The sequence below is a fragment of the Echinococcus granulosus genome (assembly GCF_000524195.1).
Source record: "Echinococcus granulosus chromosome Unknown EG_S00007, whole genome shotgun sequence".
Lineage (NCBI taxonomy): Eukaryota > Metazoa > Platyhelminthes > Cestoda > Cyclophyllidea > Taeniidae > Echinococcus > Echinococcus granulosus.
In genome coordinates this window covers 528,686-554,477 of record NW_020170387.1, presented here as the reverse complement: position 1 = coordinate 554,477, position 25,792 = coordinate 528,686, and the positions used below count along the sequence as shown (strand labels likewise).

Below are 25,792 nucleotides of genomic sequence, written 5' to 3'. Positions count from 1 at the left end.
GAGAGACAGGCAATCCCTGGGACTTCCTGGATTAACTATTCATGAAAATCTTGGTTTGAGAAACATTAAATTATGTTTTCCCGCCATTTTTGTCAGTACTTTTAGCCCTAAATGAGGATGAGATCAATTCAAATAATGCAGAGAGATTTAAATAATAGGGAAGATCGAATCAGATGCTCACCTATAAGTGCTTTGGACTCGAAATAGAAATCCATGAAATCGTACTTATCAGTCGGTGTTTCGCACAAGGTAATCTACGAGTTTTGCCTACAAAACTCGAAAACCCTCATAGATTTCAATAAGGAATTATTTGTCTGTGTACCTTGTAAGGCGATTAAAGAGCACAGTACTATTTTTTTTCCTCAAATGCAAGCAATTGTACTAATCAACCGAAGTTCACAATCCAAAATCGGCTTTACCAATTAGTACACCACTTATTCACCCTCTTCCGGTTCAAACCCATAGGCAAAACAAAAAACGTTATCGGGTGATGTATCATTCGATAAATTCCACGTGAACCATGGTACTTGCTTATAAAAGTTCAAAACTACTCTTTCATTCATATTGTATATTTTGGAAAATTTTGCGTGTAAGTTAGGCTAGAATTACTCGTCTATCTATCGAGAAAAAAGGAATTATGCCTTTTTTTACTGAAGAAGCAGCTTGGTAATACCCTACCATTGTCTTTGAACTTAGGTGATTTGAGTGCATATTACATGTGTGCAGTCTGATTTCATAGAATCTACATGGTTGCGTATGAGCATCTCTTTGCTATTTCAAGTAAATAATATCTTTGGCCCTTGCGGCTCACAAACTAGCATTTATGATTGGAGAAACGGTAGCACTTCTGAAATGCATGAAATGTAATATTTCAGGCGCTGACTTTGTAAGAATTAATGGCGAAACAAACTTCTGTTTACTGTGAAAACCGGCCAAATATTAGCAACTTTTTACAGATGTGTATAAGAAAGCGCCGACTTTAATTCTGGTGCACCTCCAAGACTAATGATAGAGTGGTTGACTGTGATCCTTGCCATATTGCCAAACCTTCTGGGGAGGTCTTCATTATTTGCTAAATAGGAGCACAGCATTGTCAAGGGATGTTTACATTGGACTCAAATTTCCTATTTATTGAATTTTTACAAGCCGTTAAATTGTTTTGCTGATACGTTTTCAAGCGCTCTTTTCTTGTTAATAGATTAATTTTACTACCCTGTAGCTAACGTAATCCAACTGTTTGTTTTTGTAAACGAGTGAAATGAAGACACAATTTTTTCTTTGATATTAACAGCATTGCGCTATAGACGACAAGAAATTTGTCGATAACTCTGAATGTAGGTTAATCAGGTTTTTATGTGACGAAGGCTCTATTAAGTGGATGCTTAATGGACCCCCTGTCTCGAGCATGATATAACCAGGCTAATTGCGAATTTCGACGCAACACTTTTTCTAATATGTAATTTAAGGTATTATTTTTTGTTATTATTTGTTAAATGATTGCGCCATCTTTATTTGACTGATAGTTTTTAAAGTCCTCACTTGATAATTCCATTAAAACTCAGAATTTCGGCAGAAGACACGATTTGAGCAACTTCGTGATAAACGTAAATGAATTTAATTCGAAAACCTTTAATCGTTGGCGTTTTACATGCTTTGTCAAAATGTTTTGCTAATAGTTCAAACATCCTGTCTACTCTCGTTTCCTAATTGAAGGCTGCGTTGAAAACAATTTTAGGTTGGTCCAGATGTTGCTGCCCTAACGCGATAGCAATCCGAGTCCTTCGATTAAAGCCCAGATTTGAGTGCGCACCGGATTCTAACATGAATAGGGGACTTGTAGTTACTGCAAACTCCTTACACAGTTGCTCTTAAAATTGCAGAATGTATATGGAAATTGTACACCTCATTCACAAAACTCTAGTCGTACTTAGTTTAGTATGACCAATTGTGTCTGTCTTTAGAAATGAAGAATTACCTTCGCAAATGAGTAAGTGTTTGCGGTAGGCATGGTTCATAAGTATTTGAAATAGATGGGACTAACCATGGAAGAAATGGGCGTGTTTTCGGTCCCGGATAGAATGCTGATGAGTTTGATTCGATGCTATCTAAAAGGTAGCTGTGACGTTGGAAAATCGCCATTTAATTTCATTTAGCACATTAGAGCATTAACAGATATCAAGATAATGAACATAAAAGGAAGATGCAACTCTGATCCTGCATTTTTGGCATCCATGATATAACTACCTAAATTGAAGCTTGCATGCGGCTTTTTCATAAATGCTAAATTGGGATAAGGAATTTCGCTAAAATGGGTTAATAAGACATACTTATGCTGAAAAAGCATGATCCTTTTAGGATAGGCCTGTCTGCAGAATCAGTAAGAACTTCAGCTTTGTAAAATATGGCTGTTTTCCCTGCGCTCAACGCATGAAACATTCAAATCCCTCTTAAAATTTTTTAAATTTTCCTTTTAAAAGTTTGTGTGTTTGTCAAAAGAAGTATGGTCTTCTCTTTTTTTCTACCAAAGAATAAAGAATTTGCCCTTAGTTACTAGTGCTTAAAGTCTAGGTATTTGGCCATCTTTTTGCGCATTTCATTGCAATACTGCTGAACGAGGCGTCTTCTCTCGCTAGCGGCTTGCTTACATCATAAACACTTGGTTGAAAAAGATTAAATCCATCATATACTGGTTGATGCTATTATTTTGCAATAAAGCTGTTTATGCTGAAATTTTTGTGTTAAATGTAAAATATCTTGATCACACCATTACAAAGTTGCGTTTTTTCCCACGCGACGGAATTGTTACAATTGTGTTGGTTGCTGAAGCTTGTGAAAGCTGCAAAAGGTTGTAATTATGACTTTTTAAGTTGATGGTGCATTTCCTTCTTACTACCTATTTTGATTGTTCCATTTGTTTACTGGTCGAGCCTGTCTATCAGAAAAGGAGACTTTGTAAACTGTTGCTGTTTGTTCTCCCATGCATGGCCGCATTTCGTCACGCAGCGTCATACACTTTAATTTAATTTTAATTTTATGATTAGCTATTGAACAGTTCCAAAGCTAGAATGGTATCTTCTTAACAAACAAATTAATAGTAGTCATTACCGAGGGCCAAGATGAAAATGTACTAATTTGCTACCTCTAGAAGCAAAATGTCAATGTTAATCATCTCATCCATTCCATATGACGTATCGAATATTCGTAACAATAAAAACGCCGTTTTATTACTTTTGTTTCCAGCATACGGAGCGTGATGATGAAGTACATGGAAAAAAGAGGTGATTTAACCTTTGACAAGATATTTAACCAACGATTGGGATATTTGATCTTCAAAGACTATTGCCTTAACTATCACGAAGAGCCGGTTCCACAAATCCGCTTCTATGAGGAGATCAAGAAGTTGGAAAGTCTTGAGACTGATGAGGAACGAATTGCACTTGGCAAGGAAATTTACGACCATTTTATCATGAAAGATCTGCTCTCCCAGTCTCACGTAAGTGGTCAGAACGTGTTATCAATAGCGTCTCATCTAGCATCCATATTTTGGAGATGTGGTTTGCTTCAATTTGGCGGCCGAGAATCTTAGATTCAAAAGCATCATTTTGTATTTTCACTAAGAGAGTTCTGCGCTTAGCTCATCAGTATGCAGGATGAAGTTTAAGTAAAAATGACAATTTCAAGGCTTTAAAAGTTTCTTTATTTTTGAAACACTTTATTCATTTGTGTAAGGTCCAAACTCATAACTATTGATGGCCTGGCGTAAGCATTTCAATGAGTCTTTGCGGTTTCCATTAAAGGGAGCCTATTTTTGACTTTGAAATTCCATTGCCAAATTTATTTGCCTGTATTTTGCAGCTCTAGCAGCCGCCATTAGCTACTGCTGTTTTGTCATTCGCATATCCAAGAGTGTGACTGCTTTTTCATGAAACGGAACTATGAAGTTCAAACAATATAGTAATAAAAATGCTCCTACCAACATACTTTGTCTGACGCAAGTAATGTGATGCTGAAGGGCTTTGGAGTGACTCCAAGGGCAGGTATCCTAAAGTTTCTGGAGTATTTACGGAGTGATTTACCGCAAGCGGGAGTCAAAATCGTCATATATTATTGCATGCGGTATTTCTACTGTTGATTTAAGTAGTCAATGTTTTGAGCGACCAAAATTTCTCGAGTTAAGCGTTAACTGAAACCTAGGGTAAAATTTGACAGCTCTGAGTTCTATTTTTGTCAGTCCTCATTAATGCTTTATCATCATAAAGTCTTTCTTTTTAGTCATTTTGATTAAATGTTAAAACAACTTATTAGTATTTTTGTTAACTACGCGGAATTTTTTATAACTCAGCTATTAATATTGAACAAAAAAGCGTTTTTATTATCTAAGTTTTAAGCAGGGACAGTTTATCGTAGATCGTTTAATTAAGAGGATATTCCTTTTTAAAAATGAAAGGGCAATATTCTGAACCCCTTGATTCACTTCAGAGCAATCAACCTAACATTAACATTTCCAGTTAATGAATGTAGAATCGCGACTAAGTTTATTGAAACCGCTACCACCTAGTGCAGTGCTTGTACTTTTATACTGTCCAACGGATCCTTATACTTATCGAATCCACTTGCATACTGACTCTAATGTCACGCTTCTCTCGACCTTGGGCATCAAGATACTTCAAAACATTTCACTATGGTAGGTTTTACGTGGGTCTAACTTTTACTATTGAGCTTTCCAGGAATTCTCCAAAGAAACCGTCGCCCGAGTGTTGGAGCTCCTAACAAGCGCACAGCGAACGCGAATACTTCCTCAGGACACCTTCTCGGTAGGATTTATTGTTTGGATATCCTGTAAATATTTCATTTCTTAATCTTTAGGTTTATATATCATCTTATAAGTGGATGACTTCTTACGTTGTTTTATTATTTTCACCGATTTAAGAATGTCCTTGTGTTAATATTTAGCCCTATCTGCAGGAGATATGCGAATCTATCCGCGGTGACATCTTTGACGCATTTATTCGTTCCCCCAGATTTACCCGTTTTTGCCAGTGGAAAAATCTGGAGCTCAATTTGAACGTATGTCACAGTCTGCTTCTCCAGCAACCTGCTTAGAAGAATCAACTCTAACACTTGATACACTAGCCTTTTAAATTGGTTGTATTTCAACTGAGCATTTTAATTTTCGCAATGCGAATACATCAAGAGAAACCTTTTAATATCCAGTTTTACCGACCTTCTGGAATCATTTTGAGCCTAGATTACGGTAACGATTTTCTAGAACACAAATTTCGCGAAATATTTTTATGATAGAAAAAATAACCAATCATAATTACTTTAAAGTTGTTGAGTTTCTGGCCGGTAGGATACAATGAAACAGAACTGTATTGTTAGACTACTTCACCGATAACTGTTCGGCAGTGTTTGGTGCATATTTTTAGAATACACGGCTTGCATTCAATCAAACCGTTCCTTTTAATTTGTTAAAAGATTTTAAATTGTGATTGGCGTAAGTGTTTTTTTTTGTATTAGCTGGCACTAGATTCATGAAAAGAAATTTTGCCCAGAGGGATAATGATACGAGTGAACTTTGAGAATTGAGACTCGAATTTTAACTTGGTTATGTGGAATGCCAATAGTTATGTGGTTGCGTGTTTAATTGCGTTTGGTAAATTTCACACTTAAATGAATTAGAACTTTTGATTATTTACTGGAAGTCTCGAAGAGCATAAACTTAACGTACGGTAACAATTCCTTCAGCATGACTATTTGCATAGATCAAAAAGTATCAAGCGTATTTGCTTTTGTCTCTTTATTCCCAAAGCTCACAGCGAATGACTTCAGCGTTCACCGAATCATCGGTCGGGGCGGGTTCGGTGAAGTTTATGGCTGCCGCAAGACGGATACTGGAAAAATGTAAGAAACCTTATTTTACCATCTCCTTTTCTTGAGAAAAACCGCTTGACAAAGTGCGGTTTTTTCGAAGTCGCGATTAATGACAAAATCAGCGTGTAGTCAGAAGTCTGAATCTACGCATTTTCCCATTGCATAAGGCACTCCAATTCGTTCCCCTTATTTCATTCGTCGTAGTGACCCCGTGCATTCTTGGAACATGTCCTATTTGTATCGCAAGCAATAACTGCGGTGAAGAGGAAGAACGCTATACCACCATTGTTTGGGCTTTTCATGGGCGTCTACATGGGCGGCGCATTCGTTGGTATACCAATTTCATAAATCGAGATTTTGAAGGTGTTGTGGAAAAGCACAGCCAGTAGAAATTAAAAAAAAGCAGAATTTGATTTAAAATGGAGCGTCGCCTATTAAATTAAATAAGTCGATGAGGCTACCATTTTTAAAAGGGCTTTAATAAAAATAAATAGCAGTTTTATTTGTTAATCAGATTTATTTATGCTAAAATTGATAATTAAACGTAAACTTGGTGAGTATTTTATTCGGCTGTGTCGTAATGGACTTCACTTTGACAATGACGAGCTCTTAGTTTTAATATTAGAGTGAAAGTGCTATTGTAGGGCCATTTACAACTCATTTGGTATTTTCATGAATATCGCTCTGGTCGTTTCGCATGAACGAGCTCGCTTTGCATATTATGACGAAAATGGAGGCGAATACTCAGAACTGACTAGCCAACTTTCATGTTTGTAGAACAGATTTTTATCAGGGAGTTCGTTCAATTGTTTCAATAAAATTCCTTTAATTGAAAAATGTGATGCAGTAGTAATAACATTGGTTGCCTTTCCCTACTTAGAATGCTTTTGTTTGTGAAAAGACCTAGTTTTTAACCCTCATTTATCAGTGCAAAAGCTTGATCTTTGCTATTTTTTATCTTAGTGTTCATTTGATTAGAAAGTGGAGGTCGCTGCGGAGTTAATTGGGCCAATTTCATTTATTGGCATCCATAAAATAGTCAGAAAATCGTATGCAAATGTTTTTCCTGGATGTTTAATATTCATACTAGTAAACTTATTTATAAAGCTGCTTTTTTTGCAATTAAACGCGGTACTTACTCTAGAGCAAATAAAAGTGGGGCTTTCGTTAAGCAAATGGCAATAAAAGCTGTTCAGTCTTATTTAACATATATTTGTGCAGATTTTTTGTCATCGGGTATCCATTTCGCCAATTTATCACTGTGTATGACTCGTGTCATGACAGGTGGGTAAAGCTACGAGGCACCTCCACACGGTTTTGATTGATGACGTTGGGAGAGGGAGGGAATATCACGCCAAAATTTTGCCCGCGATTTCGACTGGGTGCCCAGACTAATTGCTTCACGGATGAATTAAATTCATTACTTTTCAAATTTGGTGCTTGCACACCTTTGGTCTTTTGCGATTAAATACGGGTTGTATTTGGCTATACTCTGTACAAATCGCATGTCCAACTATCGAATGCTTTTCCCTCGTAAGGTGACATTGTGGTTCATTGTCCCATTGAATGTTGCCATTTGCAGTAAGTGTACATAAGTTCTCGTATTGTTGACCTATAAGTTCATTTTGTAGAAGTCTTTCCCGAAGCAAAGCAAACACAGTAGGCACCTTGAAAATGGCTTTTTGATGTATTTCACTCAAAAGACATCGTTATAATCTATTAGATTGAAAAGTTTACAACCTTTGCATCCTTTCAAGCACATCCTTACTCCATCTATTTTGCGTCGCCTGCAAAGTAAGTCCACTCTCAACCAGTTTTCAGCACTAATTTTTATTTTAAATGAAAACAAAATGAATTTTAAAGCAAGTATTCTGGAACGATGCCAAATGTTGTGTTAATAGATCAAGAGTTTGCGTAACCTGACCCCGTGTTAATTTAGCTATAGGGAATAAAATCGGGCTTTGCTGTATCATTAGATTTTAACGATGCATGGCATGACAAATGACAACAGGAAAACATATTTTACGTTCCGATTGGTTCTAGATCAGAGCATACATGCTGCATCTTCATAGGAATAAAAAGTGGCCTTATGGATTACTTCGTGATTCTCATTGTTAAATGTCTATTCGCACACCAAATTTTGTAGATCATTTTTTTTCGTGGCTAGTGGGATTTTATGACTATGAACTGTAAACACTCTGGATTTCTTGTAGAGCTACTGGAACATATTTAGCTCATTCTGATATTAATTAAGGAATGCACTCTGCAGTCATTTATGGGTAACAACAGCAGTTCTTGTTTTTTCCATAACCTTCGGGTTGATTTATGCATTATTTTGATTTTTTATGACACCATGCTTGTCTCACCTTTTATACGTGGAGGTATCTATTGCGGTTGTTTTTTGAGCTGGTTGTCGCCGCAGCTAATCAAGGTGGAATTTTATTTTGCGTTCTAATTATGTTTTTGGAATTAATTTCAGGTATGCTATGAAGTGCTTGGATAAAAAGCGGATCAAAATGAAGGGTGGGGAGTCATTGGCCTTGAACGAAAGAGCTATGCTTTCTCTTGTCAGCACGGGAGTAAGTAAATTTTAATCTAATTCCTTCTATCTTGCCCACCTAGTACGGTTCTGAATCTTTAAAAAAAATGCTAAATGGACCCAATTTTATGCTTAAATTATCAATTTTGTTGCTCAAAGAGTAAGGAAACTGATTTATTTTATGTTATTAACTTTTTTGTGATAAAGTAGAGTGGTGCCATTCATGCAATGTTTATGTCAAAGCTGCAGAATACTTCAATTCCAATGTGTAACATATATTTTACCGGTAAATATGCAAAAGGAGCCATCATATCACATTATTCGGGGGAAGTTAATTGCATTGACAAGCTCTAGATATAATAAAATCCGCCCAATCCAATTTCTCCGGTAAAGCATATGACCGAGATTAAAGTTTAGCACTGACTCAGCGTTTCCTGTACCAAACTCATTAACAATGATTACAATCACAAGATTTATTCTATCCAAAATATTATGCAGTCTAATATCATGGCCATAGACTGATATCATAAACCACATAATTTTATTACTTTAAGCTGGATGTCTCCTTTATTTTTTACTTTTTATTGTACCTCTAATTCTTCGCTGTTATTACGAGGGTCTGTTCTTGCAGCAATTTCTGATAACTTGTCTTCAATCTAATTCTTTTCACTTATCATGAACCTAAGTTATTTGTTACTATCTCGTTTTCTCCTAGACATTTATGCACAAATTAAGTGCTTAGGCGTGCTGACATACTTCACCTTTAGTATTATGACATACGCAAAGAAACCACCAGATCGCAAGTAGGGGCCTGCAGAGTATATCAAACTGGTATAATCCGATTGCTAAAATAAAACTCGCGATGATAGTACTGTGGGTTTGGCTTTTGCCTTGACAACCCTCTGGCTGCTAAATCGTGGCGAAGGTTTTATAGACTAAAGTGTGAAGGGCAGTTTCAGAGCGTAAACTGCACAGCTACGTAGTGTTTATTGTCTCCTGCACAGAACTACTACAGAGAGCATGTATGAGCTTCTGATAACCACGGATCTCTAAATGTCTAACTTGCCACTTCAGCGTATCTCTGAAAGTGCATTCTTACTACCTCTTAGGCACAAAAAGTTGAGTAAAAACGGCCTGTTGCGTCTTTGGCGAATTTCTAATGCTTAAAAAGCACTCTACTAATCCATGTGTCTCAAGAAGAACTTTTGCGGCTCATTATGTTTAGAAATAATAATGACTGCGAATGGAAAAGCCGCGATGGTTAAACCTCGACTCTTAAAGTTCATACATTTGAGAAGACACAACATGTTGGAGCTTGAATTTGTTGACACGATAGCGTTTTTTTGTCAGCGATGGTAAACGACTGTTGCTATTCAGGTGTTGAAATCGCTATAGTTCATCGGTATGATTTTTTGCAAAACTTGCTAACACATGAGATCTTTGACGAATTTCGTCCATGGGTCGAATTTGGTCATCTGAACTATTTTGATAGGCAATCAGCTTGAACTTGCCCTCACATCCTTTTTGTTTATGTGATGTTTAGTTTTTTGTCAGTTTGGTAAACGCATTCATCAAGCAGAGGTTTATTTGCACTTGGCGTATCCAAAAAGGAAATTAACACAATAGGCAAGCGGTTGTTACTGTTTGGTGCCTCGACGAACTTCAGTTTCGTTTATTTCCATGAAATAAACTACGCCTTTTATGAATTCCTAAATGAAATCGTATATACGTTAAAGGCACTCGAAGTGCCATAACAAACCCCATTGGCAAAGAAACTTACCGAACCACTATAGGATACATAATACCCATAGAGTCGTGTAAATTTGGGGGCACTTTCCATAAAGCAATGCCTTGAAAGAAATGGAGAGAATGACTGTGAATTCGTAGACATGAGAAAATTGGACGCTTTTCAGGTACTCTAGCGTTAAGTAGTGGTGAAAAATGCGTAACGATACCTTGCGTAGGCACAAGAAGTCCCATCTTCCATCCGTTTAATGAATCTCTATTTAACAAAAGGGTAACGGCATCTAAGACGCTGGCATTACATTGGTATTAGGGTTCCACGTTAACAAATCCTCATAGTTCTCACACGCGATTGTATATTTAGCAGTATTACTGCTTCTAACCATTAGCATAGGTTACTAGGATTGTTTGCCTGATTTTCTGGGAATAATTTGAGTTAAAATTCTTTTTCAAATGGAGTTTTATGGCCTAGTCGTCATTTAGTAAGATTTAGCTCACGCGTTAGCTCGTTAGTTAGCTAGAGAATGTGAATCTACTGAAGGTAGTAGTTGAAGGACTGTAGACAAGGGTGGTAAATAAAATGTAAAGCGTAGTAAATCTGGATTTTGCAAGCTGGAACTCTTCTATAGGCCAAGTTGAAAGCTTCATAGGGTATGTAATCTATCACAACTACCTAACGTGGCTGTCCATTGAGTAAAATACATAATTTATTGCTGCAACACGACTCATGCCCTTGAAAATCAAGCCAGACGTACGTTACAATAAGCAAGCAGTCTATGAAATACTCAAACTATGCCACACATGTTTGCTTTGGAACGAAAACCTGCAATTAGTTGCTACCATCATTGAGTTGTTCCATATGTCTACTTGTAGAATTCCAGACGTTTTTAAAACGGCAAATTTTATTGCCATGGGCTTAATTAATTTTGTGAAACTGATCTATAAACATGTGTTTCTTGAAGTTGCCACGCAAGACAACTATTTTTCAATGCCTTTGCATGAAGGCTTGCAGTGGTCCTTGTCAAGTCCTGATTTCTGTGGTGCGATCAAGCGGATTAGATGGGGACTGTTTGCACGATCACGCCGTTCGCAAGTAGGTTACGAAATGCTACTGAAAATCTTCGCGGAACTGGACTGGTTTTTTTTGCTATTTATGGACCTTATGCGTATAAATCGGCACCAGCTGTGTGTAAGCTAACCGTTCATTTACCTTAACTTCCATAGAAGTAGTAAAGCATTTGAACAATTGAAATAATTTTTTTAATGATGCATAAATGACGTTTTGTAGGCTAAAAAAACCGACTTTGTGACATTTGAATAAGCTGGATGCGCCAATCCTGATCTGGAAACACAAACATCGCTTTAGGTAATGCCAGTCTCAATTATGGTTTTCCCAGGTAAATCTTCAAATGAACAAAGTCAAGGGTCTCACTTTGTGATATGAACCTATCACCGTTTCACTAGTGATCGGAAACGAAATGGAAGCTAGTTAGAAATAGTCTAAGCAGGTGGAAATGTGGTAAACTTTCAAAGCATTCGTCGCTAGTGTAACCGTTATTTGACGATTCCTTTAGATATTACTAGTTCTCATCTATTACCTCAACTGTCAGTGTTAATCAGAAACCTGGATTAATCTGCTGATGAGGCAAATACGTTATGGTTAAAAGAGTAACTTTAGGGCGCATGCATCAGATTTCCTATTTGGGTCTACGACTTCGGTTATCCTATTGTTAAAAGATGTGTGCCGTCCTGTGATGATACGGTTTTCCCGGCTGATCCGAAATAGTTTTAACATTTAAAAAAAAAACAAATATCCAAACAGGTGACAAATGGCAATTTAGTCATTTGGGTAATTTGCTCCCGCTATTGCTTGAAGGGAGGGACCATTTATAGTTGAAATTATTGCAAAAGTAGGCAACTTAACTGCTCCGTATAATTATGCATGTCCACTTTATTTTTCTTTTTGACTGATTGCTTTTTTGCTCAATTTTGTATATAATCTACATGGATCATCGGCGTGTGAAAAAATATCCTGTTTATCTCCTAAGTAAATGGCCTCCTTGAGGTAGGCTTGTTCAGTTACTCTTCTGCGGCGTAAATGTTTTCGGCACGTAGAATGACGTGTACACAGGCTCGGCTACTTGGGATCTTTTCGTATTGAATGCGTCTGATGTATGTAACCTTAACGTCCTTTTACTCTGCTTAAACAAGGCTTGAGTACAAGATCCATGTCAATACATCATAGGAGTTTTGATAAACTAATCCACAGCACTATTCGGCCATTTGCTTATAGGAAATCGTTTATCGGAGGCCTAAGTATTAAGTCTACAGCACTGTCCAGGAAATTAAAAGTACAAAGGAATGGGCAGTCATGCATTGAAACATTCCTTTACATTTTAGGAGGGATGCCCATTCATAGTCTGCATGACCTACGCTTTCCAAACTCCTGAGAAACTGTGCTTCATCCTTGATCTAATGAATGGTGGCGATCTGCACTATCACCTAACGCAGCACAATGTCTTCAGTGAGTCCGAGGTACGGTTCTACGCCGCGGAGGTGGTCCTTGGTTTGGAGCACATGCATAATCGCTTTATCGTCTATCGCGACTTAAAGGTTCGATTTATTTTGAACGTATTTCCCAGTTCTTATTAGTTCTACACTAGATACGTGGTCAGTTCATAAATGCGTGTTGTTCCAAATTTATAATGTAGATTCAGTGCATCAAGAATCGTTATTTAGTGCGCGAATCATTTCTAATTATAATAAAAAAGTTTTTTATGATCTTGAAAACAATTACGAAGCCGAAAAAATAGATGACACAATCAGAAGCTTGTACTTTTTGAATAGTGCTTAGAACCTGGTAGACCCCTTTGAAAGACTGATTATGAATCTCTTGGGCACAATTCACTTCGTCCATAGATTAATGCCACATCTGAAGTTCTTTTCCTCCCAATTAATTTGTACTTTACTGCATCATTTTTCAAATTTGAATACTATATTTGAATATTGTCCCTTGTTAACAAATTTTACTTACAGTGTGGGCCTCTGAACCTCTTTTACAATTTTATGCATTAATGGACAGATAGCTTATCAGTAAAAAGAGATTTCCTTGCCTTTTAAAGAATTCATTACTCAAAGGTAAAAATTGGATTGGATTGACTTTCACATAATAGTGCCGTTCATTGAATGTCATTAAAACAAAATTGTATATGCATCCGACCGCGTAAAATACATTTTTGTCCTTCAGTTCTTCGTAAAAACACCGACGCTTAGGCACTAAACCAGAACTAGTGTCATCACATGACGCGGCTGTTAAAATCCCGAAGACAGTCCCATTAAAGTTACGTGACACTTTGGTCATCACGTTTGTTTTCATAACTAAGCTGACGTAAATCGGTCCTTTCCGTAGCCGTTTTGTTCCCTGACAAGGTAAGGTTAAAAGAGGCTTTCAATACAAGTAGGAACCAGTGCTAAGGAAAAAAAACAAGTTGTACCTGCTTTATAAGGCTTAATTGCGCGAAAAAATTACATTGACATTTAAATGACGTCGCCTTTGACGCAACACTTTAAGGATGAATTTTCAGTATGGGCACGAAGTGGCTTCTGCAGAGTGAGTCTACTTAAAATGGACAGTGGCACACGTTTAAGCTGTGCTTCAGCTTGATACTATTACAGTGGATCTAAAAATTGGTTTCTACTGTTGGATTGGGAAAAGACGTATGGCTGACATAGCGAGTTTGTGAAATCTCACGCTTTAATCTTTTTTAGTAACATAGTTGCGCAAAAGAATGCAGGATGGTAAGAATGCTTCTGAAAGGGATCCAATTTGGCTATATACTTGTCGTAGTCAGGGAGATATCAGAAAATACTAAAAGTGCGAGTTTTGTTTTGACAAGTTACATTGCCTGCAAAACAAAGCAGTCTTGTTGATGAATTTTTCACTTGCATTTCACACCCTAACAGAAAATGCCCACTTCTGCTGCGCGCTTGTCACTCTATAATATGGAAATGATTTTTGCGATATTTCCGCCCTATCTGAATGAACGAACGAAGAGAATTAGAATAAGGCGCAGGAATGGGTTTGTTTATTTGGTACAAAATTGCCTAGAAATCGTATCCATGAGGTCCGTGGTGCAGCACTCTTAAAGTGTTCGCTTCTACTTTCTGATTTACGCTTAAATGATGCAATTACTTGTTTTTTTTTAAATGTGTTGTGGTAACTTAAGTGTTTGTGCCCTTAAGGCGGCATCTTATCGTGCATTATCGTCTTTCTGTATTTTTTAATGTTACCGGATGCAAATAAACAAAGGGAATCAAATTGTGCTTTAAAATTTTGGAATTGCACTTTAGTTGTGCCATTCGTTGGTAAGGCGTCTTTAAACATCCTATTTTTATCTTTGGAATACACCATAAAATTGATGGTGAAGACAAAAAGCCTCATTGCTGACCCTCATACTACACGTTTACTGGATACACTATTAAAAGATGGGTATCATTTTGTTTGCTGTTAATTAGTTTCTTGATCACTCCCTTTTGTTCCCATCTCAGAAGGATGGTTGGCATAATTAAAAGAGCCTAAATTTCGAGCAATGCAATACCTTATAATCATCGGATGCAGCTAGGGATGGAGTCCCCAAGTCATGAACCTGTGTTGTGAAACTCAACGTTACTAAAATTAATTTACATGAGGTAACTAAATCAAATTTTCCCCAAATTTTTATTAACGCAGCCCGCAAACATTTTATTGGACGAGTATGGCCACATTCGAATCAGTGATCTCGGACTGGCTTGTGACTTTTCGCGGAAGCGACCGCACGCCAGCGTGGGTACGCACGGTTACATGGCGCCGGAGGTGCTGCAACGTGGGCGGTCCTACGATTCTTCTGCCGACTGGTTCTCACTCGGCTGCATGCTCTACAAACTCCTCCGCGGGCACAGCCCCTTTCGCCATCACAAAGTGCGCGACAAGCACGAAATTGACCGCATGACCATGACCATGGTGAGTGCTGCGCCTCCCAACTCTCTTGCCCCTCTCTCAATGGCATTCGTTGTGCCAGCACCATGCACTTCAAGGAGGCGGCTTTGCATTGCCTGTTGCAAGTTGGCCATTTGCGATTTTCATCCCCTCTTATCTGATCTCGTAGCGTCGTGTGTTTTAGGGTCCGTCATAAAACGTGCATTTTATGTAGGAAAATACAAATGCTGCCTTTTTTTCAGCTAAAAATCATTTACTATCTTGCATCCTCCTCCTATGAGAGTGAGATGGGCTTTTTCGTTAGACTAGTTTTTTTTTTCCAATGAGGAAATCGGAATTTTCACACTCGGTATTTACAAGTCCACGCCTTTTAACACCAAGTTTGTTAGTTGGAAATTGATAGGTTCTAAAAAAATATGAAGTAGTTACCATTTTAGCAGTAGCTTCACGTATAGCGCAAAAATACTTTAAAGTCGAGTTTTAATCGTCTAGGGCCACTCCAAAGCTGAAAATTAGTTTTTCTGTTAATGTTTAATTCAGCCTTTACATTTTTTCCCAATGACAGGATATAGAACTTCCCGAAGATCTCTCTCCAGAAATGTACAGCCTTCTCTCCAAACTTCTGGCCCGAGACGTTGATTGTCGTTTAGGTTGCATGGGTCGCGGGTACGTCCAGCAAGATATTTAGAAATTGGTTTTCCTTGCCATCCAACTCTACTATAATTGGTGTTCGCATCCCGTCTCAGTATAAGCTGTCTTGACTATCCTTGACCAAGAGAATACATGGAAGACTCTTGGCCTATGGTAGTTCTATTTATTGTCACGAACTGTTGGTTATAACTAAAAACAAATATTCAGGGAATGGAGCGAGATTGCTCAGTTTACTCAGTATCATAATGATGTTCCTTTACTGTTGCAGCAAGCACTAAAGGGAAGTAGTGCTTCATCGGGGTCCAATGTAGGCATGCCAATAACTGGCGGTTGTCATTCGCAATAACAATCAAATGTACGTACAGTAGCGGTATAACTTGCCAATGTTAGTAGCACATAAAACGGTGCGCATTTCAAGCTGTTTGCTACATTTCAATTATGCAATAGAAAACGAATGAACCACAGTTGAAACTAACATTGTGTATTTCGATTCAAATGTATTCATTTGGTTAAAAAAACAAACACTTCCTCCATTCTACCAAAAGATGGCGCGATCGCCTTTGCTTTTTTCGTTTTATTCATTTCAAACAACTTGTCTCCTGCGTGATTTGATAATGTATAATTTAGCGCATGAATAGGTTTCTTACTAATTTAGTCAAGGCAGAATAGATAAGGTAATTTTTCCTCAATTTTTGAATATGATTTATTATACAGGCGCATGCCCAGTAATCGAACAAGAGTAAGAAATGGCAGTTGTATATTAGATCGACTTACATAGTTTTACCGTAACAGCTCTTTGTAAAGTGCGATTCATTAAAATTCATTCGATTAATGAAATAGTCACTTATGCATTATGCCACTCTGTTTAATTATTTTTCTGTTCAGTGGGGAGATTTTGACATTTGACACTTCGCCATATTGATTATCATTTAGACATTACCTCCGGTCATTGTAAAAAGATTTGGCATTTACAATTTTAACTAAATTTGGTAGCTGGGCACCACTGTTCTAAAAAACTCTGACAGTTTATTGGAGACGAATTTGTCCAAAGACCTTTGTTCTGCATTAAACTGAATTGACGTTCGGGCTTCTCAGCACGTTATCATTCACTGTTATTGTTGGTTGTGATTGTTTATCTTCCAGAGGTATTCTTAAAATCATAGCGTTTGTCGCCATCTTTACTGAAAATGGGGGTTGGAATACAGATTTGGCCAATGACGACCGCCCTTTTCACACTTCTCGTTCCTGCTAGGTAACGGGTCCATCCCACTATACGCAGTTACTGTCACGTGGGAACAGCACAAAAAGAGATAAATCCTAAAAGTGGGCATGCTTTTAATTTAATTTGAAATTTTGAAGGTGAATTACATTTCAAAAATGCGCTTGTCAGTTTTTTACAGCCGCATAATCCAGTTGGAAGTAAGGCGGTACCAGATAAAATGATTACAATTACATGATAGCACCTTTATCTACGATACTGACGTGATTGGCACTTTTCGCTTCATTGCAGTGGCTTTAAGGCCTCATTTTCAAAGGATGGCAGTTTCCACTTAGCCTTTAAGGCGTTTTATTTCTTAAACGCACACAATTTCGTGACCAATCGCATCAGACTAAACTTGAACGAATCGCTCTACACGCACACCAAAAAACCCCTTTTAACTGTATATCCTGCGGACAAATTTGTCAAAGCCTGATTCCAAAAAAGCTTGCCGTCCTTTTATGTCCTTCCACGTTTTTAACCATGTTTTGACTAGTTATTTTTTCTTGGTTCAGTGGAAGAATGTGACTACAGCTGAAACCTTAAATAATTTTGGAAAGAAATTCAAAATTTGTACATTCACTCTTCTACTCGTTGCACTGACGTCAACGAGTATTCTGTATATCCTGGTTTATGTTTGCAAAAAAGGAGAAGAGTGCTTGTAAAGAAAAATAATAATAACTAGACGTAGCGTCGTTTAGAGTATTCACTACCTCAAATACTCTTTTATTAAACCCACCTTTTTGCTATTTAATTCTTTTATAAGTATGGTGTTGCCGAATGAATCTGGTCAGGATTTATCAGTCACTCGATGGGAACAGTTCAGTGTCAGCGACGGTCTATTCTTTTATCCTTAAAAGGACGTGCACAAGCACGACGACGCAGTATTGTGGTGTCGAAAAGCTATCGTGCAATATCACCAATAACCCTAGCGTTCTCCTCTTTCGACACAGTCCACTATTTCACTCACCTGGCTGCAGAATATACTTAGCTTACAGTTTTTTCTTCAAAAATCGTGTTAGATTCCCTAATCTCGGTCAGGTATGCGCATAGCATTTGGCCAGCGAAGATTGCACTAGGCATATGCTTAAGTGCCACCGCATTCATCGTACCATTTGCGTTCTTTCAGGATGTAAAGATCTCTACTTCTTAAAGCGTGTTTTTAATTTGGGGCCAAATTTCACATTTTATCCAGTCCATCTGTAATGTTAATAGTCTATTACCCATTTCAAATAATTGCATTAAGAAGATAAGATTAGCCGAAAGGCTGATCATTGTCCCATTTGGAGTCTTGGAATTGGTCGTTGAGTTTTCCACTTCAACCGGGAATGTTATTCATTTTTGATAAAGAAAGAGGGGAGAATTCTTCGATCTCGTGGTAAGCGTAATAACACCTAGCCGTTTCATTGGAAACTCATTTTAGCCCAAATGCAAAATAGGCTAAAATCAGTCTCATTTTTCGCTGGGCTTAGAAAACGTAACCGGAAATTCGAAGAAAACTTGAATGATCTGAGAAATTCTTCGACATTGGCATGGCCCAAATGCTAAATGTAGAGCATAAATCCTCACCGCTTTGTAACTTGGACATTATATGCCATTTAGTGGACAGAGGATAAAATGAACCACGAATTGTGCAATCGGATTTGTTTGAAGTTTATATGTACTTCGATCATAGCATCGTAACTGAGTGGAAAACGGCAATCATTCATTCTTTAGTTTTATGTCTGCTTTAAGCGTCACTTTTGGTCATAACAAAATCTAGGCTCACGCTCCAAATTATGTACTCTATAAAATCTTTGGGCACGTTACCAAATGTTCCATCAGAATCTCAAATAGGCCTATTTCCCTTTAAAGCAGTTCTCAATTCAAATTTCTAATTCTTTGGAGATTTAATCAATTGCGCAATTCACGGACTCTGTAAGAGGGGTGCGGCTCCGTTAATACATTCCTCGTTGACTCACTTCAGTTTCTGCTCGATTGCAGATCCTTGGAGGTTCGAGAACACGAGTTTTTCAAAGACATTGACTGGCAACTGGTGTACCACCGCAAGTACCCCCCACCCCTCATCCCACCACGTGGCGAAGTTAATGCCGCTGATGCCTTCGATATTGGATCCTTTGATGAAGAGGACACCAAATATATTAAAGTACGTTGTCCCCTTCTTCCTCTTTATTGCTCTTCAAAAGAGTTTCTTGGAGTCAGCTTCTTTCCAACTGAGAGCTAAAAAAATGCGTTTTTGATCGAGTAAACGCTACGCTAGATGGGTTGGTGCATGAATCATGATAGTTTCTATTTTTATAAGCTTCATACCCGGCATTTTAATGCAATACGACATTTACTGATGGCAGTGGCAAACCGGGGGCGTCCTACTCAGAAAGCATTAAACCATGCATTTTCCATTTGTTTATTAATTATTCAAGAAAACAATTTTGTTCTCAAGTCGGTTGTTGCTGTCTAGCTGTTAAGGTTGCATCTCTTCTTTCTCTTCCATCTCTAAATGATGGGCAAAAGCCACGTTATAAATAGTGTAAACAAGACCGTGTGAATAAGTAATGCTGGTAACCAGGATGTGTCCGTGTTTGAAGTGCGTCCATTGTGAAACAAAGGTCACGCTAAATAGACCTCTTACGTATTTATCTTCATTCTCATTTGTACTTTAGTGGACAGCGATGGGAATTGCATTCAGACGTCGTAAAAAAAACATGACAATTTTTGTAAACGCGATGTTTAACACTAACCTAGACACAGCATAGATGAGTAGTTTCAGAAAATATCACTAGTTTTCAAGTTCTTGCCCCCATGAATCATGTAAAGCTAGAAATCGTTGTAACGCTTGTGTTCTTTTTTACAAAAAATGGGCACGACTGAGTTCAGCAACCCACTGAGGTGGTTGTGTTTCGGATGACGTGATTCACCATGCCTGGGTTGACAAATGAGCTTCTTTGCCAAACTACGCTTAGGTTAATTTTAAGTATGGTATTCTCTGTCATCTCCCTTAGATTCAGTTTGTTCCACAATTTGTCTGTCTTTAAAGTAAGCAAGCATTTGCACGATCCTTGAAAGGAGGCTCCCTACCTTTTAAATGCACTTTTAAAACCATCTGCCCACTTTGATGACAAGTCTAGCATATTCTTAAAATGTTAATTTCAAAATCTTTTAGCCAAAAAGTTTGTTTTAAGGCGCTTTATTTTTCCTCCCTTTTCTGGTTTCGAAATATGGTGTTGTAGAAAATATATTGATGCATATCAGGTCGTGACGCGGCTAAAAGCTTCAGGTTGTAAATAGTGAAGAAGTGAAACATCTTCCGGAGTAGTTCATTTGATTGCGTTCACAATTTTTGTTGGGTTTGAGAAAAAAGATGATACTTTGTTGAGCCCTGTATGCGTACAATCCGGGAAACTTGGATGGATGCTATAATGATTGCGCTATCCACATTTGATGCAAATATTTTAATTCAGGTCTGTAGGCATGACTATTGTAAATTTGCCACCAAGATGAACCTTAGATTTTATTAATAAGTGAGGCGGTAGAATCGGGCAGTGTGGTTGGGGAGAAATCGCTATTTTTTCCTGCAAATAGTATGTGATCATTCGCCACCGAGAACCCGGTCCTAGAATATACCTTTAGCTTGGAACTTGCTTGCATACAATCCGTGCATTACAAAATTTATGCATTCTAATTGTTTATCCTTTCGTCTTTATGACATCGCATTATTTGGACCTCGGCTCTTTAACACATTATTAGCGACTTTACTGGCTCAACGGTTTTTTTTTACTTTCAAGGTATTTTATTTACCTACTTTTCGCTCTCAGCATTAACAGTTTTTTATTATCAAGCTTTCACCGAACCTAGGAGTGATAATCAGTCTTTCCTCCAATCTTTCACCAGAGAAATATCAATTCTTATGCCGAATTTTAGGACTTTTTCCTCTGCTTCGCGTTCTCAATTTTTTGAGCTGTTATTTCTTTGCACCCTTTCCGTAAAAGTGCTCATGTTCGTTATCGCGTCATCGCTGTACAAGAAACTTCGTGCATCCTAAGCGGCTTTTCATGCACATTACCGGTTGAGTAATTAGAGACCTCAGGAGAGGATATGTGCCCATTTTCATTCAAAGGCTGCTTCTCATTATCGCCAGTTCCCCGTTTCTTACGTCTTCAATCTTTGTTGTTTTTTTTAAATTAAATGCAAATAACTGAACTTTTCTTAATTAATGCCTAGATGATGGATTATTCAAATGTACTGCTAAAAAGATTACTGCTGTGCCCCCCTACTGCATGGATTTTGTGTGGAATTTTAAGTAGGAATATTAGCGTTCTCTCTTTACAAAAACCTATTTGATAGCATAAAGTGTTCGTATCAAACTGTGCGAAAATCCTTTCAATGGAATTTGTGAGGTAAATTAACTCTAAAATTGGCCGCTTTGAAGAAATGTCAGACATAGACTGATGCACTATTTTTGCATCTGCGTACATTTCATAATAATGCACCCCTGACACTTAGGGTGCTGCCCTTATTATCTGATGCATTGCTTTCATTCTCCCGTCTCTAGTTGACTGAGAGTGATCTTGAACCTTACAAGAACTTTTCGCTGGTGGTGTCTGAGCGATGGCAGCTAGAGATAGCAGAGACGGTTTTTGATGTGATCAACCAGGAGACTGATAGAATTGAAAATAAGCGCCGTTCAAAGCTGCAACAACAACAGCAGCAGCAGGGATCACAGAACTCCGCCGCTCCCTCCTCTACTACTGCCCCCACATCCAACACTTCCCCCTTCACCCCCTCATCCTCCAGTCAGAAAGCCTTGTCCACCTCGAGCTCCGAATGTTCCACAGGAGATATCTCTGTCAGCACCGATCCTCACTCCACTCAGCTGAACTCCGATTGCATTGTCGAAGGCGACATTCTCAAGCTCGTGGGGCCCTTTTTCCAGACATGGCAGCGCAAATTCCTCCGACTCTTTCCTAATCGGCTTGAGATGTACAGCAAGTCGAGAGATGGAACTGTTGTCAAAAAGGGAGTCGAGGTAAGGGGACTTCTTTACAATTACATGCAGAACCTTCATGTTGAAGCGAGATCTAGGGTTTTATCTGGGAAAAAACATATTTTGCATAATCCTCGGCTAGTATTTTGGATTTGTTTTGCCTTTTCGCTAATGCTTTGAAAGCTCTTGTTGTAGAAACATTTGCCATCAAGCTTGGACGGCTTAGGACAGTCTACTTTACTGTGGTAAACTTAGAAATTACGAATGGCTACTGTAGTGGTGGTCCAGATGTCATCACGGTTGGGATAGCCCATTTTAAAATACAAATAAATACATGTGAGCTTTACACCTCTGTTCACAAGAAGCTTCGTCACCACATTCCATTCACGAAATGCCAGTCCTGGTGAACGATGTCTGGACTTGCTTGTGACATCTGCGCCGAGCATTAGTAACGAAGAAGTTACCACTCACTGCCTCCAAAAGTGTGCATCCTTCTTTGACTTGAACGCCTCTCGTATGATTGTGATTTGAGAACCTTGAAACGCTGTTGACCTTTATGCTGGTCTACAAACGATCACTTGCCCATGATTTTAGCCTGCAAAATATTAGGAAATACGTTAAAATGTGAGTGAGCCGTCAATAAATTGGATTTGTACTGCGCACTTTTATCAAGAATGTTATCTTATCAAAATTGAACTTTTATCTCTGAAACAATTGCTGTATTGTCTATTTTGTTCAACAAAGTCAGTTTTATCGCTTTTTTCATCGACTTTTAGCTGATATCTATGGTTGATATCCGAGAGATTTCGCGAGATTTCCAGCGAATGTATAAAATGGACAATTGTTTGACAATCACCCTGAAGAACGATTCTAAAATCGTCATTACTTCGAGTGTAAGCATCTCTCATTTCTTTAGAATTTCAACCCCTCACACCGAGACCATATGCACTTTGTTAACGAAAAATAGTGTAGCACAGTCTAATTCCAGAACCAATGCTTCTTTAAGGACAAAGTTCTTATCACACAATGGAAGGAGGAGATAGAGGAAGCCTTCCAAATATCAAACGAGCTCATTTCAAATTTAAATAAGAAGGCGCACAAAGTGTACGGCGCTGAATCACCTCCCCGACCGTCCACTCCAGAACAGTTGGGGACCCGTACACCTATTAGGAGCAAAGCCGCCGCTGCTAGCGAGTCAGTTGGCTCGCAGAGCCTTGTGCGTCAGACCTCTGTGCCCTCAATGGGGCTACAGAAGTCTCTCACCAAGCTCTACTCCTTCACTACCCTCTCTGGCGGGATGAGCGGTCACTTCGAGCGCTCGCCTGCCAGATCTATGGTGGGGCCCATTGCGGAGGGGGATGGCGAGACCCGAGAAGTCCACCAATCTTCCCGTGATGATGCCTGAGAGGCGCTGTGGCAACATCTGGTGATGAGTGAGATGATGGACAGTCTGACGTAGAGAACCGCGTCTCTCCCTCCCACACTGCACGCGCAGTTGAGAATTACGTAGATGTGCACAGTCAAACCATACCGCCAACCAGACTGCAATGCTTTTTGTGCGTCCCCTCTCACCCCATTAGCCCCTTTTCGCTCTCCAGTGTAATAAATCAAGCGCTCTTCTACAAGTCTTTTTAATTCTACGACCAGGATGATCGTAGTGCTCGAGAATATGTTTCTGGAGAAGTGATTGGGTTGGTGTCACACATTAGGTTTCATTTGTATGAATATTCCAAAACCCATTTGAATTAGCCTGTTTAAGTGTGCGAAAATTTCAACGTAGTTTCATCAGTAAGAAGGCGTATACGGGGTGCGGTGGTCTTGGGAGTTTTGTTCAATTCTGATGATGGCTAACGTGTGACCATGCAGTATCAAAGAAATAGCGAATTGTCAGATGTTGACAACTCATAAAGGGAGCCAGAGTACCAGTCAAAGAATGACGGAAAACTACATATCAAACAACAAAACTAGGTAGGGGTGTCATTGACTAGAATGAAAAGCTTTTTACTAACAACTTTGGGCCAAAATGCTTAAATACAAATAGTTAGTACTGTATATGTAAAATAAAAAGCCATCGAGCATAAAGCATGTTAAAGTGGGGAGTATTTTGTATCCAACTAAAATAATGCCTAAATTTAGCATTTGTTTAGCTTTTGGCTCAAAATAACAATTATAATTGTTTTTGGGGTGTTTGGAAACGGGCGCGATCACTTAAATGAACAATATGCTTAAATACTGATTATGAATAATTGCTTAAGCATGCAATCTTCTGTGTGTATATAACACAACCAAAAGTTGTACTCCACTAGACACGTTTAAGTTTGTTATTGTTTCGCCTAACTTTGAGGATGTATAATGGAAACGTCCGTAAATGTTTGTTTTGATCGTTCTTAGTAGCGCGAGGTGCAGATTTTCGGTCGTGGTTGCTTTGCTGTTTATGGAGGACATCTGTCCAGTATGCCATAAGTCTGGCATCGTATCTCCACTGTGTAGTGTGTCGGTTCCCTCTGGAACGCTTTCCGGATTATGTTCCAACCCTTCATGCATCTATCCTTTCGACTCCTATAGTGGTTTGCTCCACTCACTTGCGGCTGTGGCGCCAGCTGATGCGAGTCAGGAGCAGATCTCGTCTAATTTACAAGGTGGTGCCGTTGGTTCACCCGGAGTGCTTATGGAAGCGCCGAATCAAGCTCAGCATGAGGGACATCTTGTTACTTCTCAAGCAGGGGGGATCTTAGATACAGCACAATGCCGTCTGGAGGTGAATGATACGTCTTTGCCAGTCCCTACGTATACTAGTGCTCAAAAACCGTGTGCGATCTTGCCGCGATATTTGGCTGATTCGTTGAAACAAGGTATGTGGTTTCGTATGCATCACTTTGTTAAGTCTTTCAATATATTAAGAACCGTATTGTAGTTAAGCATTCTTCTGATTTAGCTAGTTTACGATCATGCGGATGTACAGCTAGTTCCAGTGATAGTGGAATTTCTTCAACGTCGACATCATCAAGTCTCAGCTATCACGAAACCTTGGCCTTGCGCGTTCAACAACGTGCGTCAAGGAGCAGCGAGTCTTCCAGAACACCACGTTGCGTCTCGCTTCTGGAAAAATATACCCGTCAAAATGGTCTTTGACACTTTCTTGCAAATATTTTGTACATTTTTCTCATTGTATATACATTGTTATTTTCTTATTCCGAGCTAGATTTCGTGTTTGATCACTTGGTACGCACATATGCTTAATTATGAATGTGGCTGTCCACTCATTGCGTGCATTCGTATAGTTTGGTAGGATGGCTAAAGCGTAGCTAGCTTTTTCTAAATTCATTGGGACCTCAGATGTGATTGCTACTTACTCTAAGTGGAGTTTCAGCATGAATAGCATCCCGGTGGACATGAAGGTTACAATGTCGCAAGGACTGGCTCCGGGAGTAGGCGTGGCTTGCGAACCCATAGCGTGGGCATTTGGCTAGAAGATCCGATCGGCTGTACGCACAAGTGCTCGTAGTAAGTGTATATCCGTCTGGAAAATTAAGTGATAAATGCTCAGACAATGCACGCCTCGATATTTTTCTGGACTTAGGTAAATCGTCTTATAGTGATCTGCATTCATTTGCGTAAAGATACCAACTTTTCAAAGCTGCGCTTTTGTTTAAGAATTTTCTCCGTCGATGGAGATGTGCCACTTCTAGGTTCCCTTTTATCAGGCTGGTAGCCACATGGTGTCCCACTAGTTCGAAATTAATATTCCTTATATAGGGCCACATGTGCATT

The 25,792-nt window shown here is 38.7% G+C and overlaps 2 protein-coding genes across 2 annotated transcripts in view; both read left to right on the top strand. All coding sequences in view use genetic code 11, as the record gives it.

Annotated features, from left to right (window-relative positions):
* Window positions 1-23,426, top strand: part of EGR_01776 (Beta-adrenergic receptor kinase) — a gene marked incomplete at both ends in the record, with an annotated part of 29,722 nt that extends 6,296 nt beyond the window's left edge. The window contains 12 exons of the mRNA XM_024491025.1: window positions 3,241-3,493; window positions 4,728-4,814; window positions 4,954-5,067; window positions 5,813-5,904; window positions 8,354-8,453; window positions 12,557-12,769; window positions 14,886-15,155; window positions 15,697-15,797; window positions 19,024-19,186; window positions 21,590-22,063; window positions 22,798-22,914; window positions 23,028-23,426. Coding sequence (XP_024354481.1) covers window positions 3,241-3,493; window positions 4,728-4,814; window positions 4,954-5,067; window positions 5,813-5,904; window positions 8,354-8,453; window positions 12,557-12,769; window positions 14,886-15,155; window positions 15,697-15,797; window positions 19,024-19,186; window positions 21,590-22,063; window positions 22,798-22,914; window positions 23,028-23,426 — 2,383 coding nt within the window. The remainder of the gene's footprint in view (window positions 1-3,240; window positions 3,494-4,727; window positions 4,815-4,953; window positions 5,068-5,812; window positions 5,905-8,353; window positions 8,454-12,556; window positions 12,770-14,885; window positions 15,156-15,696; window positions 15,798-19,023; window positions 19,187-21,589; window positions 22,064-22,797; window positions 22,915-23,027) is intronic.
* Window positions 23,427-24,455: 1,029 nt separating this feature from the next.
* On the top strand, window positions 24,456-25,153 carry EGR_01775 (hypothetical protein; the record flags this gene model as incomplete). The annotated part of the gene is made up of 2 exons (XM_024491024.1): window positions 24,456-24,873; window positions 24,957-25,153. The coding sequence occupies 2 exons, from the start codon at window positions 24,456-24,458 to the stop codon at window positions 25,151-25,153; spliced, it is 615 nt and encodes a 204-aa protein (XP_024354480.1).
* Between the last annotated feature and the right edge of the window lie 639 nt (window positions 25,154-25,792).